The sequence below is a fragment of the Falco naumanni genome, chromosome 21 (genome assembly GCF_017639655.2).
Source record: "Falco naumanni isolate bFalNau1 chromosome 21, bFalNau1.pat, whole genome shotgun sequence".
Lineage (NCBI taxonomy): Eukaryota > Metazoa > Chordata > Aves > Falconiformes > Falconidae > Falco > Falco naumanni.
This window is the reverse complement of record NC_054074.1, coordinates 490,104-507,304: the sequence shown is the minus strand read 5'-3', so window position 1 is coordinate 507,304 and position 17,201 is coordinate 490,104. Positions and strand designations below refer to the sequence as shown.

Here is a 17,201-nt window from a genome sequence, read left to right as displayed (position 1 = left end):
TGCTGGAGAGGGACACAACATTCTTCGCACAAGAAAAGCGAGCAAGACAGGAAGAACATAGATAAAATCATAAAACTATAAAAGGGTTCACTATTTATGAGTCACAGGGCCAACCTCACTCTTGGCATTTTCTCCTGTAGGTGACTCCTATTACAAACTTTCATTGTCTAAGTGCTACTCCTAGAAGCCTCTCCACCCACATACAGCAGCGGGTGGTCAGTCGGTCAGACAGACGGGGCTGCTCCTACTCTCCTTCCACGAAGGTACGCTTACCAGACTTCTTCTGTCGCTTCACCAATGTTCACTCAGGTCACAAACAGAAAAATGCAGGCAGCTTCCTACCATACAATTTGATATGCGCCATCACTCCCATCATGTAACATGGACACCACAATTTTGCTTAGAAGATAAGACTTAGATGTGGATGCAGGGGAGCTGTGACACCTCCCCTGTGCACAGCACAGCTGGTGTTAATTAACAAATACTAAGCACTTCATTGCTATAGCGCGCACCCACACCGTAAGTGCATGCCTAAGGCAGACATCGATAAAAGCTCACTTCTACGTTTTAAAACTGGACAAGGTGAGGCACTGGAACAGAACAGCTTTCTCTCAGATTGACTCAAATCTTTCCCAGGCTTCAGCCAAGAGCAATCACAACTTTTCAGTCTGACAGTACGGGCCAGAAAGGGGAATACTACTGTCACACCCAAGACTCTCTAATCCTCCTCTTTTTCAACTGTGCGTTTTGTTCTGATCGCTTCAGGGAGAACACAGCAACAAAACCAAGAATGACACCTGCTCCATGTAGCATCGTTTGGAATCCAAGGCCACAATTTGTTCTTCAGGAATGAATGAAAAGGAACAAAAGCTACTTTCCTCCTTGCCGATGCCCACTAGGGTTCACAGGCAAGGGAAAAACCTACTGTTTCAGAAGTCAATCACCATTTCAGTTCATTTTCTGTGCATTAATATTTATAGAGGAAGAACTGGGATCAGTATTCACTAACTCACTTCTCTCACCAGTGTCGTCTTTGGAAGCACTGTGGATTTGATGGCTATCATTACAAATAGAGTTTTTCACACCCTCAACAACTGCAGTTTGTAGCTCTTCACCAGTGTTTTCCTTTTCCTGCTCCTTCTCCTCTTCTTCCCGTTCAGGTGATTTTTCCTAGAAGAGATTGACCAAACAGCTGGAAATAGCAGAAACAAGCACCTTCTTAGCCATCCATCGACAACTTTAAAAATGCTTTTCCTGTGTAAGACAACAGGGAAACTTTGTTGAGCTTTGTTTTACAAGGCCTTCAGTTTTTCCATGGGAATCTCTGAGGAGACAGCAATGACATTAGCCCTAAGTCTCAGCCCTGGTTCTGCAAAGCTCCGGAGAAGCAATTCTTCATGTCAGCCTAACTCTAGCTTTCATTTCAGTACATCGTTCCAGAACACGCTCTTCTTCCTCTACTTTGCTCCAGGAAAATCACTAACTTCCTGCTCTCAATCTTACTCAAACTTTTTGGTTCCTCTATTTCAGCCATCACACCAGGTATTTTACTAAATGGCAATAAATCTTGACAGATAAAAACTGTACATACAACTGAGAAAAACTGAATTTATTTCAGAAAAACTATACTGCCTATTTGTTTTCCTGCAAAACCACTGCAACCAATAAAATAATATTGAAAATACTGCCCAATATTATCCTTATACCTAAGAAACTGCTTTGGCTAGGAGTAAAGGCATTTTCTAATATAAAAAAAGGATGATCAAAAGATGGATATACGTGAAATATTAACAGAAATCCAGTTTACCTTTTGGTTCTTACCTTTATCACCCTTAGAAAATACCTTTGTGATTGAATCATCCTTATATAACTTACTTTGGTGCCCGAGTGAAATGCTGCTCTTACGTTTTCTTCATGCCTATTCAAGCACAAGTGTTCACTTTCTTGTTTCAGGGCTTCACAGACTTTGTTATCTACTTCACATTGCTCTTCTTCTGTATCTTCATCATCCACATGTTCCAGAAAGACAGAGTTTGGTCTTTGACTTTCAAGCCTTGGGTTTTTTCCTGCTGACAAAGAACTATTATCACTTTCAAAGCCATTACTGAAGCTTGACTTTTTCTCCTTAAGACCACAACTATCTGAGAGAAGCTGAGGTGTCTCTTTTTTCCAGTTTGTCATCTTAGATTCTGCAAAAAGGGAGTCATCATTTCTGTGAAACTTCACCCCAATCATGCTTTTCTTGTTCCAACTTTCTTGTTTATCTTGCAAATTATTTAGATTTTGAAAGACAGTTTGCTTTGGTACCGACTTGCAAGATACTTCATTATTCACCGTCTTTGGAGACATGGCAGTTATGTCAAAACAACAAAAGGAGTTATGGAAATGGCAACAGGCATGTTACCAGATTAATGGAGTAATCTGGGAACGTCTGGAAAAGGAACCAAGTCAAGGATGGGCAGGATGGAGGAAGGACTTGGCCAGGGACAAAGGCTTAGGAGGGGATTAATACCTTCATTTTAACAACATGACTTATGTTTTCTGAAATGCCTAAGCGCTGTGTTTTCAAAATGCTACTTTTCTCATTTACTATAGGAAAAGAATTATATAAAAGTAGATTTGCTAAGTAGTTTTTTAAACATTAGTATACTATGCAATCTGTTCCAAATAGCTTACTGTTTTTCCCGAACTGCTGGAAAGCATTCATTAACAATGTCAAGTTTGGCTTCTGCAGCTTCTGTAAATAAATGATTATTTTCTTTTAGAACACTAACGACAACAACAAATCCTTTGGTCACATCAAACCTTGAACACTAAATGTAATCAGGCTGTCCTTTTGATAGTGGTCAGGTGTTGGCTCCATCCTATACTTCTAACTACAAAAACACTCCTCACACACGCAATTCAGTGAGGATTTCACCCCCAAAACACCATGCAGGCACCCTTCTGAAAATTGTTTCCACAACTATGGTTACAGGCATAGCAGTTTTAAAAATCTGGGTTTAATATTTGTAGTACTTCCCTAAAATTCAGTTATATTTAAGATCGCAGCTTCTGGATGCTTACTTGCAAGTGTGCACAAGGGAAGTAACTGTTAAGAACCCCTAGGTTTAATGCATTGATTAGTCCCTGCAAGTACACTTACCAGAATATCCTTACATTTCAAAAACATGCCCAAAAAATGCATAATTTATATTTAAATCAGTGCAAGAAAATGAAATCATGTTAAAACTAAACATGCTTGCGCCTCCAGTATTACAGAGTAGGTTGAACTAGAACACCGGTTCCTCATCGCTGCAGAATCCCAGAGCAACAGAACAGATGCTCCAGACATCACTGCAGAAGTTAATAGTTCTTCAGAACACTAGCAAAAAAAGCAGGCCTGAGAGCTTGTAGCTGACAAAAAGAATACTGCCTAAGCATTCAAAAAACAGGAGGGAAAACATGCAGTGTGAGATTACATGCAAGCACAGAATGCCACCTCAATAGAAGAAAAAAAGATGACCCATTTGAGTAACTCATCCGCTGAGCACTCTTGAGTAACCTGATGAGGAGGAAAGGAGAACTAAGTGATGAAGGCTTTCAGTACCTCTTCATTAAAAAGTGCCCTTTATCAGTTAGGATTCTATCACGAAATTTACAGGAAACATTAACAGTGTTTGGGGAAGAACAGAACAGGTTATATTAGTAACTTATAAACTGAAAATCTGACTCAAATGACCAAGAACAAACAAAACTGTGGTGGTTTATCTCGTCGCCTATGGCTCTTTTGCCTCAAACCACAACTCTACTGCGTGCTCGGCCACAGCTACAGGTCTTTTAGGAAAAACTCACAGCAAAAGAAAGGCTGGCAGGTCAGAGACTGCTTCTAAGGAGAAAACAATATTGGCTAGAACTGTAGTTTCTTTCAATCCCCCAGAAAACTTGCCTTCAGATCACTTATTTTTATAGGACATTTACTGTAAATACACCATACCTTGGGAGTAAAATCGAGTTCTTCCTCAGAAGTATGCCAACTGACATCGCTCCCCTCTTTCTCCAAGCTTCTTAAAAAGTAAAGCAAAATGAGTACTGTGTCTCGCCAATCATTCCTCAGGTATGTGCTGGGTATGTTTAAAGTCTTACCTGATTGAGTCTCCTTGCGACAAGTCGTCTATTGCTGTTCAAACATTAATTGACATGTTGAAATTAGATTTGGCATGCTAAAAATCAACCAGCACATACAAACATTTAACCTGGACAACTCTACATGTCATAACAGAACGAAACTTTGGGGATTCAACTTAACGTAAGACAGCATGAATGAATGCATGCATTTCCAAACAACTGCTTTTTCAAGTCACACTGAATTGACAAAACAAAAAAGACTAGAGTTATATCTCCTTTGAACTTTTATACCTAAAAGTTTAAGAACTACCTCTAAACTAAAAAAACCCAGCATAGCATGAATATGCTACGTTAAGAAACAGTTAACAAAATACTGGTGCTTTAGCAAGACAGTAAATAAATGAACTGCTGAAGTACTCATACTGCACACACAAGCACACACTGTTGAGAGAGATTTTACTGGTTTATATACTATACTAGCTGGTGCTCTACCCACTTACAGGTTATCCTGAAAAGGTAAAAAACATCAAAAAGCATAACCAAGATCTAAAGCAAGCTTATCCTCAGGTAGAAGAATCCCCAGCAGTTCTCTACGCTGCACCAAAAAGGGTATTCAACAGGCAAAACAGGCGTAACCAGGGCACTCTATACTACGCTCCAAGCTTTCATCCATGTTAAGACAGCAACTTGCACACAGGATCACAGCATAAATCAGGTCACAAGGGACCTCGGCAAGTCTCTCAGCCAACCGCCTCCTCAAAGCAGACTCAGCTCTGAGGCCAGATGAGGCTGCATAGGGCTTTTTCCACTCTGATCTTGAACCATTCAAGGAGGGAGACTGCACAACCTCTCTGTTTTACTGTTCTCACCATGGTGAAGCTGCCCACATTCCATTAGAAATTCTCTTGCTTCCATTTATGCCTCTTGTACCTTTGCTTCATGTGACGCACCACTGGGAGGCACCTGTCTCTGTCTTCTCCTTACACGTACTGGAAGCTGCTACTGGGTCCCCTTCAAAGTCATCTCCTCTCTACACTGAACAAGCCCAGTTCCCCCAGTCTCTCCCCAAAAGGCAAGTAGTCCTGCTCCTGGCAAAGTTTGATGGCCCTCCACTGAACTCGCTCACGGATGAAAGACCACTCTCTCTTGCACTGGGGCCTCAGAATTATACCCAGGGAGCTGGACACAACCCAGGGACTGCCAGGTAGCAGCGTACAATCCCCTCCCTCAGTCCCCTGGCTATGCTGCTCTTCATACAGCCCAGGACACCGTTAACCTTCTCAGCCGGCAGGGCACCCTGCTGGCTCATTCTCAGCTCGCTTTCTGCCAAGACCCTCTGGCTATTCCCAGCAAAGCAGCTCTCCAGCCAGGCAGCTCCAGCACGTGCTGTAGCAAACGGTTGTTCCTTTCCATGTGCAGGACTTGGCATCTGCCCTTGTTGAATTCTGTTAAGACAGGCCTGACAGTCCATTTACCCAGCTTGTCAAGGTCCCTCTGAATGGCAGCGTGGCCCAGATGCACATGTTGCAAACTCAACGACAGCGCACTCTAGCACACCACTGATGTACTAAAGAAATCTGAACTCTAGGAATCCAGCCTGAAGAGTGCGAAAACCTCTCAATTACCAACAACTAAGATGAAATAAAAGGCCTCTTCAATTCCCAGGACAGAAAGGAAAAAAAACAAATAGAGCCTCCACATCGTATCCATTTCAGCATTCCTCAAGTCCTCGATAATTAGTTCTCATTAACTCTCATCACAAAATGAAGTTGCTTATAAATAGGAGATTGGTGGCCTTCCATAAAGTTGTATGATGACAGCCAAATCGAGGTCTTAGACAAAATCATTAAAAGGAAAAGAAAACAAAGGGCATATCGTGTTGAGTAAGTTATCTGAACTTTTGCTTTCCATGGATAGTAACTTTAAGCAATGATCAAAACCAGTTCCCATTCTCCTTTAAAAAGCAAGAGAGAAAGTTTATGAGATAGTTTTCAGACAGATCTTGATGCCCTACTGTAGAAATGGGATCTAGAAAAGTAGTATCTAGGGATCACTTGTTTCTACTTTAATTGAAGTCCATTTTCATTGTGGAGTAACAGAAGAGCATATTTTTTTTTTAAATATTATTTATTATCACTAATGACACAAAGCAATCACTCAATTCAGTAATAAAGGACCCGTGCAAAACACGCAAACAAAAAGCGCCCAAAGCCTGCTCTCAAACCTGATTTATAAAACCATCAGAATAGAGACCTCCAAGATAATAAACATCACAGGTGTGTTAGTATTTGTACATCACACAACATGTTTCACAGTTGAAATGCTACTGTAGAATACCTTTCTTTGGTTTTCCTGTTCTTGATGTCTGGCTAGGAGATTGTGGCATTCCTATATCCATTTAGGGAAAGGCGTGTCAAGGACAGACCAAAAAAGGACACCAGAATAAATGTGAATTCCCAGAAATATGGAAAACCTAACCAGTACATTAACAAAGCTGTAGCAATGGGAGAATGTACTGTGACCATCAGCCTACTCTACAGTTACAAGAAGTAGAAGCCAAACCTATCACAACCTACAGAACTCTACTCTTAAGGGACAGTGTCAAACAGTGTAACTTAATTTACTTGCTCCATTGTAAAATACCTATATTCCAATATTTTGAAACACTGAAACAGATTCTTGGCAGTTTACTGTACTGCCAACTTTGAATTTCTCTCAGCTTGACTAGTCCTTGCCCAGCACTGACTGCCAATGCAATTCCTTCATATTTGTAGAGTGTTTTATACGTACGGCACACTCAAAATCCCTCCGTCTAAGCATCCCAAAAATCTGTAGGTGCCAACAAACTTTGGAGATACGCTAGCCAGTTGTGTCAGATGGTGCCTGATGCAAACACAGCCCCCTCCTACCTCAGTTTGAAGGTAAAATCCCTGCATATATTGATTTGACCATGCTGAACTGTTCACATAGAGAAGCTACGCCACCAGCCAGAACGCAGGCATGACAAGCAGTCAGAGTGAATACCCTGTTCCCCCAGGGCTACAGGGCAGGCCACAACTGGACCAGAACGGGTGCACTGACTGGTGTGAGTGTCACGCATGTGTGCTTGTGTGTGTACGCGTGTCTATGTGTTGTGGAACAGAAGCTTTAGAATATAAATCACCATCCGCCTGCTCTACTCATCCTACTTTGTTGGGTAGCTGCAATAACAGAACCACACCATTCATTGATATAAAAAATAAAATTTTACATATCAATGAATGGTGTGGTTCTGTTATTGCAGCTACCCAACACCAAATGTCTGTGTGACAAGGCCATAACATTTGCCTCAGAGCAACAGGGAGTCCTGCTTACATTGATGTTACCACAAATACATGGAATGGATGTGGCAAGAGGACTCCTATCAAAAATACACATGTAAGAGTTAAAAAAAGGACCTCAAGATTGATTTATATCTCCTGTATCACTTTTTACGAAAATTGAGAAATGAAGAAGCAATGTGAAACACACTGAAGCACTTGTTTCTTTTCCAAGAGCTCTATGATGAAAAACCAACGGTTTCTGTAGGGACTCAGGGAAACGCTGAAGGAACAATACACCAATACGCAGTGGGGCAGCTAAAAAAAGCTGCCACTGAAGACATACTAGAAATCTGAACCCTCGCTTTTAGAAAAAATGCATAATTACTTTTTGCCAAAGAAATTCCAGCTTCAAATCTGAAAAGTCTGTCATTCGATATGCTAGAGGTGGAAGCCATTCATTTGGAGGTTTTTGCAAGTCTGTCTGTAATCAACAAAAAGGTTCATGTTCTGACAAAAAGTAAACACTCAAATAAGCATGAGCCAACTTCTTAAATATACCGACTTGCTCACTAGAAGCGAGTATTTTGAAGAATGTTCAACAAGTGCAAAAGGAATAAGGACTACATTGAAGATCCCAGAAAAACAGGAATGAAGAGCAAGATTAAAACAAAGAATTCAAAGTGGGTATTCCCGCGCTTGTCTCACGATCAGTTGAGCTTCTCCTCTAACAGGGGCTTCAAAGCTTCCACTGCAGCCTATCAAAGGGACTCAGGATGCAGGACCTGTGCTTTGTGGGTGCAAGCAAGAGACTGCAGAATCAATGCCACCAAGTGCTCCCTGCATGCTACTAATCCCTCTCACTCAACAGGCCGGGGTCATTTTCTAGGAGACTGAGCACAAGGAGAAAAAGATTCGTACTACTCAAGAAAAACAAGCCCTACTATAAACAGTTTGAGAACACAGCACACTCTTTCTCCTCCCAAGTCCTTAACCCACATAAATATGCTCTTCACACTTACTAGGCCTCTTCAAGTGAGGATTTCCCATAACATTGTTGACTTATGCTAGTAGTATTACTGTTTTCAAGGAACCGAGCAAATTACTTGGTTCAAGAACCCATATTTCCCTGAGGGTGTGATTCCAAAATGAATATACAACAGTATTATTCTTCAAGCCACATACTTTAACATAACCCAGGCCTGTCAGTCATCACAATGTGGTACCACAGCAATTATCTACGTGCACAGGAGGCAGTCACAGAGTGCTGTTTGGGTAAAAGCAACATTTTCTTGATTAAACTACCTGTACCATGCGCTTTCCAAAAACAAAATAATAAAAAAAAAAACAAACCTCTACATCTTCCTTCAATCTATCAAGAAACTTTACAAATCTCTGACTAGATCAAAGCAACTATTCCTAAGTCAAAGGAACAAAGTTTGGCTCTAAATTAAACTCCCCTATCTGGGAAAAGTGAATTCGGAAAAATATCCCATGTTTTGCTCATATTTCATGACATATTTAAAAAAGGAGTAATAAACTGTGTTTGAACACTGTCTGCTGCCCACTTGCCGCAAAGTTCTGATGTAACACCCTTAAAAAAACCAGAAAGGATAGAACTTCCCACTGTAGGGCCTGAGAGGTAAAGATCAAACTGTCTTGTACTATATTAAAAGATTAGTTTTCTGAGATTCCTCTAGGGCTATATGAGCTCGTAAGCATAGACTGGATCTTAAAAATTAAGGAGTTGGTTTTTTTAATTTAAAATGAACTCACTGAAGGAGCTAATTTTTTGATAACAAGGCAATTCAATTGTTTTTCTGGATCACAAGGTAATGTAGATTTTTTAAAGTTTATTTCATAAAATTACTGGAAGGAAAAGAAAAGTGTTATTTATTTTTACTGGAAATCAAACTATGTCCGTGAAGATACAATACACACAGAAGCTGCATTATTGTTTCTAACAAAGTGACTTTTCCAAGACGATTTTTCCTAAGTATGTCTCTACAGCACCTACACAGAAACAATCGTAACTGATGCTGAGAAATAAGACAACTCACTAAAGGCAGCTTAGTGCAGGTGAAACTATTAATATTAAAACACCACTGCACAAACTCAGTGGAAATCAACAAGACATGTACGGTCCTGCTCACTCATCTGTTGCTTCCCAACTACAGGAAGATGAACAACTACTCAGGATGAACCTTTTGCAATTCATTTTCACAATCTGAATGGCCATCTACAGGTACAATACACACCCAAAACCCAAAACCACTCTCACCTAGTTCCTTCCCTGTCCCCCTTCTCTCTCTGTATGAAAACCTATACAGATGGGCAATCTGGCAGGCAGAACGCAACAGCCCGGTAAGTGGGCCCGTAGCACACAAACCGCAGCTGCCTTCACCCCTGACAAGAAGCACCTCCAACCAGCAACAAGTCAGCATATTCACAAAGCTTCTTGCGCTACCCCACCTGATGCCTCCACTAAAGTCAACGGCGAACACAGTGAGCGCTGACAACACAAACCCCCTAAAGAAAAGGCCACAGTGATTTTCCTCGTGAGCTCCTGCGTGATTAAAGATCCTACCTCCTCTGTCCACAGCAGGTGCACCCAACGTCAAGCCAGCAGCTCTGGCCCGGTGAGGAATGCCAGGTACTGTGTCGCCTTGTGCACCACCTTCGTCTCTGTCTCCCCGGAATGCGTATTCCACCAGTTGTTTACGAAGACTATATAGGGAAAGAGAAGAAACATATTTGGTAAAAACAACCACATACTTGCTTATACAGTTTAATAGAACAGTTAACAGCCACTTATCCACCCTACACGTATTCATAGCCGTATGAATTCATATACTTGTATGCATTCACTGAGAGTAATACACACAGAACTTACTGCACGACTACTACCTACTTCAATGTTCACTACAGTCATGTTCACTCTAGAGGTGCATATCCACACCTACGAAGCTATTAGCTCCAGCTCGGCACAATATTTTCAGCCTAGCTGTTAAGCACACATAACCACCTCAGAGAAGGGATACGCACAGGTACAAAGCTACCCATAAGAGGGGTGAAACTGCTTAAGACTTTAACAAAAGGGATATGTTAGATCTCTGAAACAAAAGGCTGGTAGTTCCTGCTCATTGTAGTGGAAGTCAGTAAGGACAATGGTGCTGGTCTGAGGAGAGGACTGACATGCATTTCAGTTTGCCACGTTCTACCTCTGGGTAACTGTAGGATACAGACATGTTTTAGAGTTTGTATTGGGCAGGTGCAAGCTTAGCGTCAAAACTTGAAATCTACAGACAATTCAGGGTGGAAATTTTCTTCAACATCCAGATTAATACTAGACACAGGGAACGATACGTATCAGAAGATGTCACTGAGCACAGCTTCAGGACAGCTTTCAACACACCATTAAAACGTGCTGCTATTACCGAAAACACTCAAAAGCCACACTGACAACTGACAACCTATTCTAACAATAAAGTCAAAAATTTACCTAGAATATCCATGAGTAACAGCATAATCCTCAGCTGTCCATCCGTTAGTGTCTTTATGGCAAAGATCAGCACCATATCGAAGAAGAGCTTTTATTAAATTAAGCTGTCCACCAGATGCTGCAGTCATAAGTGGGGTTCTGAAACACCAAAAATATGTTATGAAGTAGATCATTTGACACAGACACTGTAATTATTTTTATTCCTATTTGCTCTCAAAAACTACTGTCCTCACTACTGAATGAACAAAAGAAAACGCAGTTTTCATTAAATATTAACAGCAACCATAAAATTCAAGAGGGAGTCAAAACAACCAAACCTTCAATCTTCAGACAAAGCTTCCACATAGACAACACTCACATACAAACTATGCCACTATGCAGGAGATGTTTTTTACAAACTGAGGCAGTGCTGCTGAGCTAACAGCATGTTTCCTGCCAGAAAGGCCACCACAGACAATGCCTTCTTGTAATCCTCAACGAGGAAAGCACCCACTGAGGTATGACAACAGCCAAGTGCAGATGTTCTTTCACAAGTCACACAGAAATAGCTGCTATGTGGCTCCCTGGGTTTTTTTTTTTTTTTCAGAGTTCATTCTCAGGCCTCGAATAATCCAACCTAAAGAATACTGAAGAGACCCATGCAGAGTTTTGACAAACCGCTCACCTTTCACAGTGATCTCGAGCATGCACATCAGCTCCTCTCTGCAGAAGAAACTCTGCTATATCTTCATGACGTTCAGAGATAGCAAGAATAAGCGGAGTGTTTCCCTCCTGAAAGGGCAGATAAATACATTTAAAAATAAAAGTAAAAAAACAACCCTACAAGAGAAATACTAGTACAACTTTTTGAAAGAACTTCTTCAACAAATACAAAAATTTACCTTATTCCGAGCATCAATATTGGCATTATGCTCAAGTAACAGCCCCGCTACAGCTGTATTAGGAGATCGGACAGCAAGGTGAAGGGCAGTGTTGCCGTCAGCATCTGCCAGATGTGGGTTGGCACCGTGCTCTAGCAGAATAGCTACACATTCTTCTTGCTGGCACTGTACTGCCTGGGAACAACACACAAAAAAGGAAGAACTGCCAGCACTCTGTTACAATTGCCCCAGCTTCCCAATGCTGGAAAATAAGAGCACCTACAAAGCTGAGCTAACATATGCCTATTCCACGCTGATTACCAGATGCATGCTTCTACACAGAGCTGTGTAAAGAATCCTACCAGCCACCTCTCATTTAATGCACAGTTGACAAGCCCCACTTGAAAGAGCATAACTTATTCCACATACCTTCATCAGCGGCGATCTGTTATCACTGTCAGTAAGATTTAGTTTACACTTGTTTTCTACGAGATATGTAACAACGTTCACATGGCCATTCGCAGAAGCAAGATGCAGAGGTGTCCTAAAAATTAAACATATTAAATTAGCACAAACAGACAACTAGAGAAATAATTTCAGGCTCTGATAAATTGATATAACCACAAGTTTCACTTTGCACAAAGCAAGCTTAAGAAATGATTTCTCATTCTGTTACCAGTAACAGCAGTTGCGCACCAAACACCTGAGACTGGCCAGCAAAACCCCTCCGCAGCATCTGCTTAGTAAGCTGCCATTTCCTTCACTCTAGAACTTAATCTGCACAGATTCCTGGGCCCAGGCATTGGTCACTGCCTCCAGCAGGACTACACCTGTGGTGCAGCAAAAAAGACCAAAGTTTGGGAATCTGAGAACTATGGCAAGCAACCCTCTAAGTTCTATAATTATTCATGTGCCAGAAGTATCAGAGATGTAGATGGGCTTTATATAAAGAGTATTAGCGTTTCCCTGCACTTCAAGAATTTCTGCTTTTTCTCTAGCTTGCTTACTACTGCAACAAAACCAAGTACTCACTTGCACCAAAGCGCCCCCCATAACATGCAGCAAACCAGACAGAACACTGTAATCCTGAGTACAGGAAAGTAATACCTGATCCTTCAGATATGTATAACTACAATAGTCATAATAAGCCTACTACAGAGGAAGTCCTCTCCAGGGAGGGAATACTGTGTTTCCATAATACATGACCAGCATAAGAAAATGAAACACTTTTCTTCAAGTTAAAGCCTTGCCAGAAAGAAAAGGACTCCTTCAAACCACAGAACACCTTGGGTCTGATGTCAATTAACCAGCCTACTTGCACTGAAAGAAATTGCCCAGAAAGTCCTTGCATGTGTTTCCCCCTAAATCAGAGGCACAAATCAGCACAAGCTTCACGCTGTGCAAAGGCAAAGCACCTGCTGCTCTGCAGGACACCTGTCCCAACAGAGCAGAAGACAAGCTAGAAAACAGCTGGGACCTTCCTCCCTTGAAGATGATGCAGTAACAATCCCACAGTTCCTCAAGAACTGAGGGGAACACCAGCACTGGCTCTGAACCACATCACTGTAGGTAGGTCCGTCTTGTATTTAGGAAAGCTCAACCAACCTTGCTGAGGCAGAAGCACAACAGCTCCCTGGCTACGGGGGAATGGAAAGGGAGAGGTACACAAATGCAGTGGCAGGTGATGCAGAAACACAGTAATCTGTAATGCAGATACTTGTTACAGGGCAGCTGACATCCTCCTCCACTGCAACAAAGATGAGGATGAGAGAAATACAGAAAACTTCAAAGAATTTGTAATGTCTTGCTACAGACAGGGAACAGACTGGAGCACTGACAGAGGAGTAGCTCAAGAGCAACTACCACCACTTTTTGAGAAATTTCCATGGAAACATGCAGGATTCTTCATCTCTGAAGAAATGACTGGCTGAGATTATCTGAAAGCTAACCAGGACTGGTTATGAAGGAGTCCACAATCATGTGAAAGCTGCTACTACCAACCACTAGGAAGCATGACAGACGTGAAGTAGTCACTATCAGCTCTGCAAACAGAAAAGCCTTTAGAAAACTTGTGGACTTGTTGCTGTCCTCCTCAACCAAGCCTCTCAGTCTGTCAACAGGAGATGGCTCTACTTGGAGCAAGGCCTGCTGTGCTCCACAGAAGATCCACTTCAGGGAACAGGCTGGCAGAGAACATCAGTGTTCAGGGTTGCCTGTCCCTACGAGAGGCCTCCAGTAACACCGAAGTTCTTCTGCCACCCAGCCCTGGGGACACTGCCCAGATTCTGTTCCTGCTCCTGTTGCTGCTACGCTGATCACCTACAGAGTAGAGGAGAACTGCTGATGCCTGAGCAGCCACGAAACAACCCCACTGGGAAACAGCAGGTTGGCAGTACGCGCTTTGAATGGCCCTTGAGCCGACAACCCAGCAGCTACAAGCCAAGCAATGAAAGTGCTGGAGTTCAGTCTGACAGGCAGCTGACAGGGTAAATCTCCCTTAGCGATGAGCTCTGACCCAGGATGATGACTAGCTGGCATTGTGCCTACAGTGCTTCCAGCTCTGTGCTGACTTTTGCCCGTCTCTGTCAGTGAGGCTGAAGGTTTGGCTAGACCACCTCTGAAAGCTGCCTGCTCCTAACTGATGCTGTATCAAGCACACTTTCGGGAGGTCTTATGGGCTACAGGACCCACTTCATGGAAGGAACCTGTTGGTGTGATCCTTGCCATGTTCCTGGTGCAGGATTTTGCTTTTGGAAATCCTGAGCAGCAAAACTGAGATATTCATACAGCCAATGCACACATTTTTGCCGTTACTTTGCATTATTTCCTATTCTTCACCTCTGTTTCCAATGATACCAAGTCTTCCAACACGAAGCCCTGAAACGCAACTGCATCTGGTGGTCACTCACAAGCACTAAGAGGGCACAGGTGGCCTTGCAACCCTCATGGCTGGTACAGAGGGCAGTGGCTGCAGCAAGTAGGCAGGCTCTGTCCACTGAATTGCTCTCAGCCTCGCTTTTCGGCAGCTTTTCAGCACTGGGCATTATCATGGCAAAACCACCACAGTGCTCATCATAGTATGCTGCCTTTTCTCCCCTCCCCACCCCCCCGCCCCGGCGTGTTTTTTTTACCGTTTGTGACTGTATTTGTCCTGTTATAACACTGAGAATAGCCTGGCACACAGAAGGAAACCTTTCCAGAGGAAACAAAGCTTTCTAGACAAGATGAGCTTGAAACGCAAAAACTAGCGAAATTTCATACCAGGGTCTGCTAAGAGCTGGTGACTGACTGCTGACTGAATCAGCCACAGTGAATGGGAAGGCAGTAAGAAGAAAAAGAGAGAGACTTTCAGAACTATTTCCATAAATGCCATCGAGCACCTTGACTCTGGCAGCTTAAGTATGCACAAAAGTGCACTCGAGCCACCTTAGCCGGCATCACCCACCCTCCAGCTGCATAAACTAATACTGGCTGGCAACACTCAGGCACACAGCCCACGTGCTGACTGACTGCACTCTTCATTGCTTTTCCTACAAATCTAGACAGTTCCAGGTGTTTTCAGGGCAATAAGCTAGCTGGCTGGCAAAAGTCCAGTCTTCAGAAAAGACAGCCCAGGATGCTGAAGTACTCTGATTAAACCAGCATCCCCTCTGAATGTCAGGGATGTTTTGACTCAGAGTCTTTTCAGAAAAGGCATTAACAGCTCGACACATACAAGACCCAAAACCTTCAGCTGATTCCCTTAGGCTTACGGTGGATCATGAGGAGCTATGCTGCAGCCCAGGGCTTCTCCTTAAGATACAACTGCCAAGTACTTGCTGTGCTCGACTCAAAAGCACACATCCTAACACCTGCCAGAAGCAGCAGCTTCCTCTGCATGGCACTGCCCAGGTCTTCCAAACCAAGGCACTAATGAGCTGTACCAAGGCCACAGAGCAAACAGCAAAGTAACTGCCACCTAAAATCAGACTGATGTTGCTTTGGCTGCAACATCAGAGTCACAAAAGGCACATCGGGCAACCGTGCACGCAGCACCAATACACAGCACATTTACTATATGTGCTATAACCCTTTCCTAAATCCTTACCCTCTTTTACTCCCAGCTGAGGCAGTGCAGCTTGCTCAGCTCAACTACTAACCCCCCATGCTGAGGCCTCAGAGGGGTAATGCAATTGCACTCTGCCTTCCAAGCCTGCCTGGAGAATGGCCGTGAGGCTCCTTCTGCAACCCGCCCTGGCCAGGCTGCTGCCGGCCCCCCGCCGCTCCTGCGCCCCCAGGCAAGGCAACACCCCCGGGAACGAGGGCACGGAGGGGGCCGGGACAAGACGGGGGATGCTCGGCCGACTCCAAGGGCTCCTGGCAGCACAGGCCTGGCTCCCCGCCCAGGCTGAGGCTACCCGCAGCGATGCTGCCGTTCGCTCCCAGCGCCCTTGAGCTGCACCTGCGGGTCCCGGCGCTGCCCGCAACCCCCCCACACCCCGCCCCAGCACCGCCCGGCGCTGCTGCCCCCCGCCGCTTACCGCTCCGCCGCGTCCCGCTCGTCGATGCCGCATTTCTTCAGTCTCTGCCGCACCTGACCCAGGTCGCCACGGGCGGCCGCACGGTGCAGCTTGCCCAGGTCCTTCAGCCGGAGCTCGTAGGCACCGGTGGGGAAGGGCTTGGCGGAGCTGCCGGACGCTGCCGGCCGCCCCTTCTTCCTCCTCCCGAACCCGAAAAACCTCTTCATCCCGCGGCAGGGGCGCGGGCACGGTCCCGCCTCAGGGAAGCGACGGCGGGAGGCAGCCGGTGGGCCGGGGCAGGGGCGGGGGATCGGGGGGCCCCCGGGGCAGGGGCGGGGGATCGGGGGGCCCCCGGGGCAGGGACGGGGGATCGGGGGGCCCCCGGGGCAGGGACGGGGGATCGGGGGGCCCCCGGGCAGCGGCCCGGTACGGCTGTCTACGGAGCGAACCACCAGAGGGCGGGAAGCCGAGCGCACAGGCTGCTCCTCAGCGCGGCAGCGGCGGACAGCGCCTCCCTCAGCGGCGAGCGCGGCGGTTAAACGGCCGGCGGGCTCTGCTGGCGGGGGCGGGGTCTGCTCCGGCGCGTGTCCAGCGCGAGTGACGTCACTTCCTGCCCCGCGGTGCCCGGCCGCGGCGCTGCCGAGCGGGGCCGGGGGCAGCGAGAGGCCCGGCGGGTGGCGGCGGCGCTGCGCCCCCCGCAGAGCACTCGGGCCGCTGTCGGGAAGCCCGGGGGGGTGCCGGCGTACCGGGCAGCAGCAGCTCCCCGCTGGCCCCGGCGGGGCCCGCGCTGCGAGCACGCTGGGGGGCTCGGGCGAGTTGGTTTTAAAAGAAAATGGCTCAAACTGGGAAAGCGCTTGTCGTTCAGGGCAAGGGCATCTCGTCAGGGAGTTATGGCCAAAGCAGCTCTGCGAGCAATTCGCCTCCTAGTTTGTTG

At 45.0% G+C, this 17,201-nt stretch overlaps 1 protein-coding gene across 1 annotated transcript in view; it reads right to left on the bottom strand.

Moving 5' to 3' along the window:
* Positions 1-16,878, bottom strand: part of LOC121080165 (ankyrin repeat domain-containing protein 26-like) — a 34,653-nt gene extending 17,775 nt beyond the window's left edge. The window contains exons 1-12 of the mRNA XM_040578037.1: positions 16,289-16,878; positions 12,198-12,312; positions 11,790-11,963; positions 11,573-11,679; positions 10,909-11,046; positions 9,994-10,133; positions 6,445-6,495; positions 4,126-4,159; positions 3,977-4,046; positions 2,677-2,737; positions 1,876-2,066; positions 1,014-1,170 (exon numbers count right to left, since the gene is read on the bottom strand). Coding sequence (XP_040433971.1) covers positions 1,014-1,170; positions 1,876-2,066; positions 2,677-2,737; positions 3,977-4,046; positions 4,126-4,159; positions 6,445-6,495; positions 9,994-10,133; positions 10,909-11,046; positions 11,573-11,679; positions 11,790-11,963; positions 12,198-12,312; positions 16,289-16,494 — 1,444 coding nt within the window. The 5' untranslated portion in view covers positions 16,495-16,878. The remainder of the gene's footprint in view (positions 1-1,013; positions 1,171-1,875; positions 2,067-2,676; positions 2,738-3,976; positions 4,047-4,125; positions 4,160-6,444; positions 6,496-9,993; positions 10,134-10,908; positions 11,047-11,572; positions 11,680-11,789; positions 11,964-12,197; positions 12,313-16,288) is intronic.
* Positions 16,879-17,201: the final 323 nt, after the last annotated feature.